The sequence below is a fragment of the Corvus kubaryi genome, unplaced genomic scaffold, assembly GCF_017639235.1.
Source record: "Corvus kubaryi isolate FWS band 111438036 unplaced genomic scaffold, C.kubaryi_AGA036_p1.0 37237, whole genome shotgun sequence".
Lineage (NCBI taxonomy): Eukaryota > Metazoa > Chordata > Aves > Passeriformes > Corvidae > Corvus > Corvus kubaryi.
This window is the reverse complement of record NW_024581068.1, coordinates 176,637-189,135: the sequence shown is the minus strand read 5'-3', so window position 1 is coordinate 189,135 and position 12,499 is coordinate 176,637. Positions and strand designations below refer to the sequence as shown.

General features: G+C 55.5%; 2 protein-coding genes and 2 long non-coding RNA genes across 4 annotated transcripts in view; 2 read left to right on the top strand and 2 right to left on the bottom strand.

Annotated features, from left to right (window-relative positions):
* Positions 1-1,213, top strand: part of LOC121662225 — a 3,526-nt gene extending 2,313 nt beyond the window's left edge. The window contains exon 2 of the long non-coding RNA XR_006015238.1: positions 1-1,213. This exon is cut by the window's left edge and continues 1,663 nt beyond it. This is a non-coding gene — a long non-coding RNA (uncharacterized LOC121662225).
* An 884-nt stretch (positions 1,214-2,097) lies between these two features.
* Positions 2,098-3,226, bottom strand: LOC121662224. The gene is made up of 2 exons (XR_006015237.1): positions 3,139-3,226; positions 2,098-2,753 (listed from the first exon to the last, which is right to left on the bottom strand). It is a non-coding gene; the product is annotated as an uncharacterized LOC121662224 (long non-coding RNA).
* A 111-nt stretch (positions 3,227-3,337) lies between these two features.
* LOC121662223 (prion protein) lies at positions 3,338-8,536 on the top strand. The gene is made up of 2 exons (XM_042023154.1): positions 3,338-3,419; positions 6,193-8,536. The coding sequence occupies exon 2, from the start codon at positions 6,195-6,197 to the stop codon at positions 6,966-6,968; it is 774 nt and encodes a 257-aa protein (XP_041879088.1). The 5' UTR covers positions 3,338-3,419; positions 6,193-6,194; the 3' UTR covers positions 6,969-8,536.
* A 3,737-nt stretch (positions 8,537-12,273) lies between these two features.
* The window catches only part of LOC121662238 (translation initiation factor IF-2-like), a 3,089-nt gene continuing 2,863 nt past the window's right edge, over positions 12,274-12,499 (bottom strand). The window contains exon 3 of the mRNA XM_042023176.1: positions 12,274-12,432. Within this exon, the coding sequence (XP_041879110.1) occupies positions 12,274-12,432 (159 nt within the window). The remainder of the gene's footprint in view (positions 12,433-12,499) is intronic.

Sequence of the window (12,499 nt, the reverse complement as noted above, 5' to 3'; positions counted from 1 at the left end):
TCTGCCACTAAAAAAGGGGTAAAAATGACATTTCTGCCACTAAAAAAGGGGTAAAAAAGACATTTCTGCCACCAAAAACAGGCTAAAAAATGATGTTTCTGCCACTAAAAACGGGCTAAAAATGACCTTTTTTCCTCTGGAAGGAGAGCTCTCTGCAGGGAGCCCAGCCCAAGTGAGCAACGAAGGTCTCACCACAAAAAAAATGCAAAATATCCTCATAAAACCTCAAATTTTTAATTACACACTGAGATGGGAAAACAACAGCATCGCTCCTCCCAGCTGGGAAGGAAGGGCCGCCAGGGCTTTTGCCACTGGCCCTCTCTGTCCCCAGACTGGATTTTCTCTGCTCTCATCCAGGCAGGAGCCAAACATCACCTTCCCGAGAGAATTCCGAGGAGTTCTGCTTCGGAGGGATCATTCCAGGGTGAGTATTCCATCAGAGAATAATCCAGGCTCTGCAGAACACACCTCATCAGCCCTCTGGACACGCTTGCTCCCGATTATTTTTCCCCTCGGAGGGTTTGAAGAGGTTTCTGCGTGAACTGGAAGTGGAATTTGAGCTCGAGTCCGGACTTTTTGCCGTCTCCAGGGAGCGAGGGCGGGATGGAAACAGCCCCTGGGACTTCACCCCTTCCTCAAACCCCACCAGATCACCCCAAAACCGTCGGCAGTTGAACACAGAATGATGATGCAGGTCAAGCTTCCCACACAGTGCAAGGAAAAGCCTTTCTGCCAATAAAAATGGGCTAAAAATGACATTTTTTTTCCTCTGGAAGGAGAAAAACCCCACCAGATTACCCCAAAACCAGCTGGATGCCTTCCCCGCCTTTGCTGCGACTCGTTCTGCAGGCAGACCCGGAGCTGCGTGAATAAAAGCGTTTTGCATGAATTAAAGCAATAAAAAATGACACAGAATCAATGAAGGAGATGAACTTTCCTCCCTCCCCGGTCCAGCATTAAACCAAAGTCAGCTTTTTCCGGCCGTTAGGAGGAAAACTCATCCCATTAATGATTTCTAAGCTGGCACAGGGCCTGTTGCGCTATTTCCAGTGTGAATGAGGAAGGGCCAAGCCTCCAGAGGAGATTGATGCAGCTCCTGCCTTGAGGCTGAGAGAAATTTTACCCCGGGATGCAGAGAAACCATTAAAGAGCTGCTGTGGATGCACTGGGCGGGGCACAGAACTCCCACAATAAATTAAATATTCATTCATAATCCATAGGCTGCTCCTGCTTGTTTTGTGGCCGGGGTCTGATGAAAAATGTCTCTGTTTCTGCAAACAGAAATGCTGTTTCCAGAGAAAAAAAATGGTTTCGTTTTCACTGTTGGCCAAGCCACAGTTTTCAGTAAATACTCTTTTCGGATAAATAATTTGCCATTGTTGTTGTTCTTCTGGAGTAAATTATGACAGTAAACCCCTGATTTTTAGATTCATGCAGGATTAATTCATCCCAACCAGCCCATTCCTGGTCTACTTTTATTCTTTTGCTGGCATGGGGTTTGGATTGCCCATGGGTGAGTGTTTCAACCCAAAGCAGGCAATCAGGAGCCATCTGCACACAGAACAAATCTGCCCTGCAGGACAGAGCTTCCCCAGGCCCACAGACCTTAATCCCGCCTATTTCATCTTCTTCTGCCCGGGTTAATATCTGTGTTTTGCCAGCACAGCCCATTTCCCTGCCAGGCAGAAATGGCTTTCATTTATTTTAACATGATCCAACCAGATGGATCCCAAGGCCGTGGAGCATCAGGGCAAAATCCATTTTTACAGCCAGGTGGGCTCTGTGGTCCAGGATGGCCGTTCCTGGTCCAGCTGATTTGGGCAGCAAAACCTCAGGAGGGTTTTGGTGTTAAAATCATAAAATCCTGGAGTGGTTTGGGTTGGAAGGGACCTTAAAGCTCACCCAGTGCCATGGGCAGGGACACCTCCCACTGTCCCAGGCTGCTCCAAGCTCGTCCAGCCCGGCCTTGGGCACTGCCAGGGATCCAGGGGCAGCCACAGCTGCTCTGGGAATTCCAGCCCCCTCCCAACTGCCACAGAAACCTCCCTGGATTCAAACTGGTCCATTGTAACCCCAAAAGTTGGGAACCACCCCCCATTCTGATCTTCAGCTCTCTGTTTATTCCAGCCACGTATTTTCACCCTTTGAAAAAGCCCCAGCTTGCCATGAGCATCCCGCAATTGTTAATTTTCTTCTGAGGCATTTCCTCCCATTAAACACCGGGATTCCTCGACATGAAGTGAGACTGTGGGAGCGAGTTCTACTCCTCTGGAGGGAGACAGGTTTGAAAGACAAATTCGTCCTTTCTCCCACAGGCCTGAGCCGGGTTGGTTTCCTCTCCATCAACCCCCGGAGCAGCTCTGTTCCACGGGGTAATGGATGATGGATAATGGATAATGGATAATGGATAATGGATAATGGGTAATGGATTTGGAGCTGCAGTCAGCAGCTGCTAAAAGCATCCTGCCCTCTCCCAGAGCCTCGACCATGAGATTCCCAACCCACCCCATTGATATCCTCCAGTATCCAGGTGCTGCAATTTCCCAAGGTTTCCAAATCAGCCCCAAACCCTGATATTTCTTCAATTAAAAAGAAAAATCCGAACACTGTGATTTTCCAAGGTTCCCAGAACAGCCTCAAACCTCATCGTTCTGTCCAGTGTTTCTTCAGTAAACCATCGGGATACTGCAGTTTTCCAAGGTTTCCCAACCCAGCCCCATGCCTTGGCATTTCTTCAGTATAAAATCCAAATGCTGCAAAATTCCATGGTTTTCAGATCAGCCTCAAACCCTGATATTTATTCAATAAACCCATCCAAGAGCTGCAACTTCCCAGGATTTTGAAATCAGCCCCAAGCCCTGGTATTTCTTCAGTGTAAAATCCAAATGCTGCGATATCCCGAGACGTCCAAACCAGCCCCACATCCCGCCGATTCCACCGGTATTTCTTCAACAAACCATCAAAGCACTGCTCTTCTCCGAGATCCCCAAACCGCCCCAAATCCTGGTGATCCCACCAACATTTCTTCAAACCACCATCCAAGCGCTGCAATTCCCCAGCAGGCCCCACACCCTGAGATTTCCTCCGTTTAAAATCCAACCGCTGCAGCATTCCAAGATTTTTGAAACAGCCTCGAACCCTGGTAATTCTTCAACAAAACCATGGGAATGCCGCGATTTTCCAGGCGCTCCTTTGGCTGCCAGCGTGGCTTCCCGTGCCGGGGGGGGGGACGATTTGGGGTGAAGCCGGGCTTTGCGGGGAGCTGGCCGTGGTATTCCCTGGGGAAGGGGCTGGAGCTGGCCGGGCTCTGCGGGGCTGGGCTGCGCCAGGAGGCGGCTCCTCCCTCTCGCTATTTATTCCTCCGCGGAGCTCCGTGGCTGAATCGCCTCGGAGCGAGCGGTGCAGCGAGCTCCCAGCCGGTGAGTGCCGGGGAAAGCGGGGCGCAGGGGCTTCGGGAGGGAGAAACCCAGAGGCGAGGGGGGTTTCAGCGCCGAGCGGCATCGCGGGGGCGGGGGGCTGCCTCTTTCGCTGCCATCGCCGCCTAAAAATAGACATTTCCAGCGTCTCCTTAAAAGCCAGAGCTCTGCTCCTGCCCGGCGCTTGTTTACTCAGCGTTTATTCAGCGCTGGAGCTGGTGGGGAATTTCTCCTCCGAGGGTTTTGCCTTTTCCCTCGGCTGCCAGCTGCTCCCTCATGGTTCGGGGGGGTTAAAAGAGAAAGGGGTTGAGGGGGAGATTTCTAAACCCAGAGGTGACATTTTCGGGGAAATCCCGATTTCATCGCAAATTCCCAGAGCCCCAGCCCGCAATTTTCACCCCCTCCAGGGGCCAGGACATTCCCAGCATCGCCGAGCATCTTCCCACCTCCACCTTCCCCACCTCCCTTCCCTTCTTCTCCCCCGTCCCCGAGGTGATTTCCACGGGTGTTTTGGCACCCGGATGTTGGTTTTTCCCCTCCAAACCGAAACCTCCTCCTTGCCAGCCCCGAGCACGTAATTGCTGCTTGCGATCGCTCCTCGCAGCCTCCATTTTCCGCTGAGGGAGCTCGGAGTTCCTCCAGCTCTCCAGCGCGGATACAAATCCCGCCGGCACAAACCACCTGAATTAATTTCTCATTTCCAGAATCCGCCAGGAGGGCGGATATGGGGGAGGAAGGTTAGAAAGCGTCGGGAAAAAAAACCAAACCAAAAAACGCCTGTGAAGCCTCGCGATCTATAATTTAGTATCGATATCACGGTCACGCCAGAAATGTCATTTCCGAGCACAGGGATCCCAGCTCCGGGCCTGAGGAAGCGGCTCCTGACCCCATCCGTGGTTTGTGCCAGCGAATTCATTTATTTGGGGCGAAGCTCCGCGCTCGCTAATTAGCGCGGCGCAAACGAGGCTGCGCGCTGCTCATCAGAGCTCGGCTCTAAAGGCAATTAAGAGGAGCAGGGCAGCGCTGCCAGGCGCTGCAATGCTCCAAGATTTCTGAATCAGCCTCAAACCCTGAGATTTCTTCAATAAAACCATTGCGGGGCTTTGCCAGAACCCCTCTTTTCAACCAGGGGCTGATTTCCCCCCCTCGGAACTCACAGCGGGGAGCGACATCTCCAAAAATATATTTTAAAAGTGGCCAGTTTGCTGATTTTTCCTCCTCCGTTTTGAATTTTGCCGAGCACCCAGGGAGCGTTCGCTCGTTTGGTTGTTTTTCCTTGCCTTTTGGCTATTTTTAACCCCCCTGATCTCATCCCTGCCCCCAGCGGGTGGGTGCTGCGGGGTGAGGGAGGCAGCAAGCCCGCTCCAAAGCGGGTGCCTTGCGCCCAGATTTTTCCATGGGCAAGCCTGGAATTCCTGCCCATCACCAGGGACAGGCTCGAGCATCTCCCCTGCATTTTTATTTAGGCCTCTTGCGAACGATCCCAGCCGGAACGCTGAGCTTAAAGGGCTTTGATTCAAACATTTCTGGACATAAAACCAGATTTTGGGGGCGGGAGAAAAGGAGACAAAACATCGTTATCTGAACGCAAAGAGACGAATTTGCTTTTTGTGGCCTACAAAGCCATATCTAGGTTGGAACAGAAGAATTTCTGGCTTAAACAGGGGCTTGTTTGGCCTCTTTGGAGCATCTCGGGAAAGCTCAGCACCTCCTGCCTGCCCTGAGGTTACTCCTGGGGTGACCCCATAGGAAGCTGCTCCATTAATCGCTGCAGAGCACGAACATTTAGGACCCGAATGGAATTGTTTCTTGCTGCCAGAAGGCGCATGCAGGGGTGCTGTGAAATGCCCACCCACACTGAGAATGCTTCTCTCGCCCTCCCCAGCAGGCAAGGAGGGATTTTGGGGGATAGCTCAGCCTCGGGCAGGGTGGAAAAACCCTTTTCTGTTGCTGCACTCGCGTGCTGAACGTGGGGGGAGCAGCAATTCAGCGCCCTTGGCATCGAGGGGAGGCACCCGGGGGGGTTTTGCAGCCTGGGAGGTGTTTTCCAAAGGTCTTTCCAAAGGATTTGCAGGGATCGTCCAGGCGGGATTATGCACACAGGGAGGGAAATGGCTCGTTAAAGGGGATTTCAGCCTTGCCAGCCCTCCAGGCAACGGGGGAGATGCCTGGCGTGCCCCCGGAGTGCCAGCAGCCAAACGCTGAGTCAAGGGATGTTCGCAAACACATTGAACTCTAAAAATGCCGGTTTTCACCTCAGGCCTGTGGCCCCTGAACAGGGATTTGGGCAAAACGCGCTGAATTCCGGCCTCTGGAGAAAGCAAGCGTCCGGGGCCAGGCTGGGCGTTGCCCTCCCTGCAGCACCGAGGGCCCAAAAGCTTTGGGATTGGGCTGAATCCGTTCACGGCATCGATCCTGGCACAGCAGAAATCCCATTTCTACCCTCAGACTGGGCAGGGCAGGTTGGTTAAGCGGGGTTTTACCTCCCAATCAGGTGAAGCATTTTCTCCCCAAAGCTTTTCTTTCACTGCTTAAAACTGCCATTGCCGGCAGGGGTCCTGTTGGGGGATAGAGATAAATACATATATATATGAAATATTTTATATCTGTGTATAAGTGAGGCGTTTTTGGGGACACAAACACGCATTTAGTCCAAAGCTGTTTATTCTGCAGCCGGATTTAAAGGGAGCAGCTGAGTTTTATGTGATGCAGAAGTGAGGGAGTGTTGAGCCCGGGGGTTTGTGCCCCTGCCCTGACGCTGTCCTTGTCCCCACAGCCATGGCCAGGCTCCTCGGCACCTGCTGCCTGCTGCTGCTGCTCCTCGGCGTCTGCACCGACGTCGCCTTCTCCAAGAAGGGCAAAGGCAAACCCGGCTGGGGCACGGGGAGCCACCGCCAGCCCAGCTACCCCCACAACCCCGGTTATCCCCACAACCCCGGTTATCCCCACAACCCGGGCTACCCCCGCCAGCCCGGCTACCCCCAGAACCCCGGCTACCCCCACAACCCGGGCTACCCGGGCTGGGGACAGGGCTACAACCCGTCCAGCGGAGGAAGCTACCACCAAAAGCCGTGGAAGGCCCCGAAACCCAAGACCAACTTCAAGCACGTGGCGGGGGCGGCGGCGGCGGGGGCCGTGGTGGGCGGGCTGGGGGGCTACGCCATGGGCAGGGTGATGTCGGGGATGCACTACAGCTTCGACAGCCCCGACGAGTACCGCTGGTGGAACCAGAACGCCGCGCGCTACCCCAACCAGGTCTACTACCGCGACTACCAGGGCCACGTGCCGCAGGACGTCTTCGTGGCCGACTGCTTCAACATCACCGTCACCGAGCACAACATCGGCCCGGCCGCCAAGAAGAACGCCTCGGAGGCCGGCGCGGCCGCCAACCAGACGGAGGCAGAGCTGGAGACCAGGGTGGTGACCAAGGTGATCCGCGAGATGTGCATCCAGCAGTACCGCGAGTACCTCCTGGCCTCGGGCATCCGGCCGCACCTCGCCGACGCCTCCCTCGCCGCCCTCCTGCTCCTCGTCCTCTTCGCCCTGCACTAGAGCGCCCCGGGTCCCGCGGCTTCGAGATGTCACCCGTGTCCCCGTGGGGTCCCCCCGGCCCCCCCGTTCTCGCTTGCGGTCGTTCTTGGTGAAGAGCCCCTGGGGCGCTCCCCGGAGTCTCCGGTTTAGGCAACGGGATGCAAATTTCCTTCTCCGCCCCAACCAGGACAGGACAGCGCTGGAGCCGGATGCCCGAAAACGTGGCCTTCACCACCTCCTCCTCCTCCTCGGGGTCACCCCGAGAGGGACCAGGCAGAGGGGAGCTCTCCTTGGCATCCCAGCGAGAGCGTTTCCAAAAATCCTCTTCGCTAACAGGCAGGATTTTATCCCCTCAGTCCCGCTGCCACCACGCCCTCCCTTTCCCTGGGGTACCCCAGCACCTCTGGGGATTTCGGAGGGGCAGCTGTGGGGTTTTCAAGCTGCCAGGCTGCAATTTGAGCCCTTTAACCCCAAAAACCCCTTCCCCGTGTACATAAGGAGCTGCTGCTCCGCACCCTGCATGCTGCAAAAACCTCCTGCAGCAGCACACCAAAATAAAGTCATTTTTTATTCCCCGCCACTGCGAGCCTGAAGCACCAGTCAGTCTTGAAAGGCAGAAAGCACTGCTGAACGCCCCAAACACCCCCAAAATGGTGTGTCCCAGCCCGAGAAAAAGCTATTTTGGATGCTCTAGGTGACAAGTCACGTTCATGCTTCAGCACCGTGGCCTACAGGACGTTAAAATGCAGCAAAAAGGATTCTCAGGGGGGTCGAGCACGGAGCAAGAGACTGAAATCAGCTAAATCACACCGGACCAGCAAACAGCATCGGGAAAAACGGGCCTGGGAAGGGAGATGCTTAAAAAACATCACATTTGTGAGTAATTCCTCTGACGTGTGGAAGCAATGGGTGAAATTCTTGCTTCTCGTGTGCTGGGTTGATGCCGGGCTGGGGCCGAGCTGTAACATCCGTGGCGCTGCGCTTGCCGAGCCAAGCTCTGTTTAATATCTCTCGTGTATTTTTTGTTTTTGCAAGGCACTGAATAACACTGTCCTCAATGAAATTTGTTTTGTTTTGGTTTTTTTGCATTGGTGTAAGCTAAGTGAAGATATATTATATATTTAAAAAAATATATAAATATATATAAATAGAAAATAAACCTTTCAGGACACCCACTGGAAAAGCAGGGCTTTGAGGTGCCCCGTACTTTGTGATACGCGGATGTTTTGTAAACCCGTCACGGTGCATGCCCGGAATCTGCCGTGCTGAGCCTTTTCTAAGTGTTCCACGTCTGGTACAAATTAAAACGGATAAAGCCAAGATGCCCGGCAGCCTCCTTCGTGCGACAGCCCCCGGCCGGCCCCGCGGAACAGAAGCGGCATTTTCCGCCCTCTCTGTGCCCCCTCCCTGGCCTGAGGGAGCCTTTGTTCCCTCCCAGCACTGGATCTGGCGCAAACCCCACAGTCCCAGTTAACTCTGCTCCTCCCCTGCTCCCACTGATGGCATCGCTGCAGTCCAACGAGTATTTTCTGATTTCTGTCTAATTCCAATTTCTGCCTAATAAAAGAGTTTTTACGTTTGCTGTTTCAGTGGCGTTAAGCCCGACCCAGGCCCTGCCTAATCATGGAATGGTTTGGGTTGGAAGGGACCTTAAAGCCCCTCCAGTGCCACCCCCTGCCATGGGCAGGGACACCTCCCACTGTCCCAGGCTGCTCCAAGCCCCAATGTCCAGCCTGGCCTTGGGCACTGCCAGGGATCCAGGGGCAGCCCCAGCTGCTCTGGGAATTCCATCCCAGCCCCTCCCCATCCTCCCAGGGAACAATTCCTTCCCAATATCCCATCCATCCCTGCCCTCTGGGAAACCATTCCCTGTGTCCTGTCCCTCCAGGCCTTGTCCCCAGTCCCTCTCCAGCTCTCCTGGAGCCCCTTCAGGCCCTGGAAAGGGTTTTAAGCTCTCCCTGGATCCTTCCCTTCTCCAGGTGAGCACCCCCAGCTCTCCCAGCCCAGCTCCAGAGGGGCTCCAGCCCTGGAGCAGCTCTGTGGCCTCCTCTGGACTCTCTCCAGCAGCTCCACGCGCTCCCACTGGGATCCCAGGGCTGGGGGCAGCGCTACAGGTGGGGACTGAGGGGCAGAATCCCCCCGGAGCCGCTGCCCACGCTGGGGATCAGCCCAGGCTCGATGCAAATCGGTTTCAATGTGATTTATTTCCATTTATTTGCATTTCACAACCGGAGGACCCACCCTCCGACAGCCCCCGCTCTGAGGCGCTGCAGCCCTGCAGTAGGAGGAAAAATTCCCCCAAAAGAAGGAAGGAAAAAACTTCACCCCATGCAGAAGATGGAATAAAAGCCTCCCCAGAAGATGGAATAAAAAACCCTCCCATTTTCTGAGATGAACACATGGATATTTCCAGGAAGAGGCTTCCAGCCCTTGCCCCGTGGCCTCCCCTGGGGAGGGTTTGACCTCAGCAGCAGCAGCACCATAAAATACTCATTTTTAACCCCAAAACCCCATCTTCCATTCCCTTCCTGCCAGCACAGGGAAGCTGCTGCAGCCTCCCAGTCACGGGAGCCATACTGGCAGTGCTCAGACGAGCTCAAAACCAACACTTCCCCCTCCCTGCACACACAGCACCCCGGTTTTTTACCCACCACGGGGGAACGGGGCTTTAGGGCGATTATTGGAGCTGTTGGCTCAGCAGGGAAGGTCGGAACTTTCCAGGAGCACCCAAGCAGGATGTGGGGACACAGTCTGAACCCTCGTGTCCTTTAAGGACAGCCGGATCAAATAACCCCGGAGCCCCCTGGGCCCCCTGGAGCGATCTGTTGGACCAGAGAAATTCATTAATTAATTAGCTAAATACTCCAAATCCTGGAGCGTGCACAGGAGCCTCACACGGAGCGAGGACGGGGAGAGTTTCTGGTTTGCCAGGGTGATAATAAACACACCCCGAAGTCTAAATACAGTAAAATCTGAGGTTGTTTTTTCAGAGTCTCCTCCGAATCTCCCATTGCACAGCACCCGGCATCCCCCATCTCCACGAATGAACACCCCCCATCCAGGCAGAGACACCGAAAATGTTTTCCCTGCCTGGAAAAAGCCGTAAAAAGAGGAATTTTGGTGCACAGCTGCCCCGTTTGCAGAGAGCTGGAGGGGGAATAGTGCGGTTTAGAGGCTTGTGATGCAAAGAGCGAACACAAACCTCAGCCGGGGGTGATTTTATCCCTGCGGCGGCTCCGGTGTCGGGAATCCCGGGCCAACAGCTCCATCTCCCGTCCGAGCCCGGCTGCAGCTCCCGGGGCTGCTTTTACACGGCTGAATATCCCAAAGAACGCTCCAAAACCCGGCTGAGCTTTGTGCCGGAGCCCGGCGCTCACTCGGTCGCTGTTTCGGAGCTGGGAAATGCCTCGATTCGGCTCCAGCCGCTCTCCCGAAAAGCGCATCCCGAGGGATCTCGGCGTCTGGGATGCTCGAGATCAGCCCCGTCCAACCCCCAAGCTCCCCAGCGCGAGGTGATTAACGAGGATGTTAATGGCTAATTAGGGCTTTTTTGGAAATTAAACTGAGGGGAGACCGGAGCTTTTGGGTTGGAGGGGACACCTCCCGCTGTCCCAGGCTGCTCCAAGCCCCAGTGTCCAGCCTGGCCTCGGACACTCCCAGGGATCCAAGGGCAGCCTTAGCTCCTCTGGGAATTCCATCCCAGCCCCTCCCCACCCTCCCAGGGAGGAATTCCTTCCCAATATCCCATCCATCCCTGCCCTCTGGCAGTGGGAAACCTTTTCCCCTTTTCCCGGCACTCCATGCCCTTGCAAAAAATCCTTCCCACGTCAGAAGTATCCCCAGGTATTGAACATTGATGGGAGGGAAAAGGCAAGAAAAACTTGGGAATGTGATTTAGGAAGAGCAGCGTCATTCCTGCAGCATTTCTGAGCTCAGCTCAAGGCCAGGAACAGAGAATGCTCATGAGGGATGCAGACATTGAAGCTTAACCTGGGCCTGGATGCAAAATACGTGGTGGGAAAATGCAAACCTGAGCTGCGGCTGGAGGTTCTGCTGCGTTTGTTTGGTATTTTAAACGAGCACGTTAAAACCCAACCCCTCGGCGCGTTGCAGGAATGGATGGGTTTGCTCAGCCCAAAAGCTGCTCCCGAGCCAGGGATGGCGGTGATTTGGGCAAGGCCGTGGCCTCGGGGGCATCCCTGCTCCAGAATGCGGCAGAATCCCTCGGGAGCAAATGACTTCCGTAAAATCTTAAAAGAACGTTGTAAAAGAGGCCCAAAACCAAATATCTGTTGGCTGGGGCTCCTTTCAACCCTCGTTAGAGGTGAAGCCCAGCCCAACTCCTCTCTGGGGGAGACGATAAGGATTTTCACATCCCCAAAACCCCTAATTCCGAGGAGAGGTGACCCACTCACAAACATCCAGGCTCAAAAACCCTTCAGTGAGGACTCACCTGCTGAAGGATGGGGATTACAGCTGCTCACAAGCCTTCATGGGATCCCAAGTTTTTCGCTTGGCCCGGCTTATTTTCTGTTCTCACAGCAAAGGTTGAGCTGCTGCAGCTGCTAAAACCCGAATTTAGGGAAGGTTTGACCCCCCAGGACAGGGATTAGGGAAGAAAACGCAGCTGCTGGAGGGCAAAACATCCCTCACTGCTCCTTTTAATCTCTCCCACGGAGGATTTGCCTCCTCTCTGACAAACACGAAGCACCTGAGAGAGGCTCAGTCCAACAGCTGGGCGTGTTTTGGGCAGGGGATGCTAAATATTGGGATGTCAAGGATTGGGGGAGATCAGATCAAAGCCAGAGAGACGGGACCCGGTGGGGTTTGTCCACCCCCGCAGCCTTCCCCGGAGGTGCGGCTCTTCCCTGGGTGGCTCCCGGTGCTAGAGACGAAGGATTTGGTTAAAAACAGAGGCTGTCTCAAGGCCAAACTTTATTGCAAGGCGGAGGGGTCCGTTTCCAAGTCCCACACCCCCCTCCCCACAAGTCCCAGCGCTCTTCTGGGGGGAAAGGAGCGTTTTCTGGTAAAGCCGTGCAACGGGAAACCAGGGCCGAGCGCTGGCGGGGCTGCTCCGGCATCGCTGCGGGTGCCGATTTCCACAGGTCCTTGCAGGGCCGGCTTCGCTCACGTAGGCGCTGTCCCAGGCGGGGTTTGCAGGATCCATCCGGCTCCCGGGTGAGCCCCGGGACGGCTGCCCAGCTCCGGCAGCGACGGAGCGCCTCTCCCACTTCCCCAAGCCACATCCAATCTCCCAGGAAAGTCATTCGCGAGGAAATCCCGGCGGGCGCGGCCGGCCGGGGCTCGCCGTGTGCCCGGGGCGCGCTCAGCGCTGCAGCCCGTGGCTGACGAGGCAGGAGCCCGATGCCAAAAGCAGGGCGAGCCCCGGGCCGGCGCGCCGGTCCCCGGGGGCTCGGCTGGGGGGTCCCCGCTTGGCCCCCATGTCGGGCCAGCCGCCGGCCTGGAACCCGCCCGCGGGCGGCGGCTGTCGCGCCGCCGGGATGCCGTGGCCCAGGCGGGACGGCCGCGGGCGCCCCAGCAGCCCCATCCCG

Excerpts from the sequence above, each read along its gene's own strand:
- LOC121662223 (XM_042023154.1), top strand. The coding sequence starts at position 6,195 with ATGGCCAGGCTCCTCGGCACCTGCTGCCTGCTGCTGCTGCTCCTCGGC.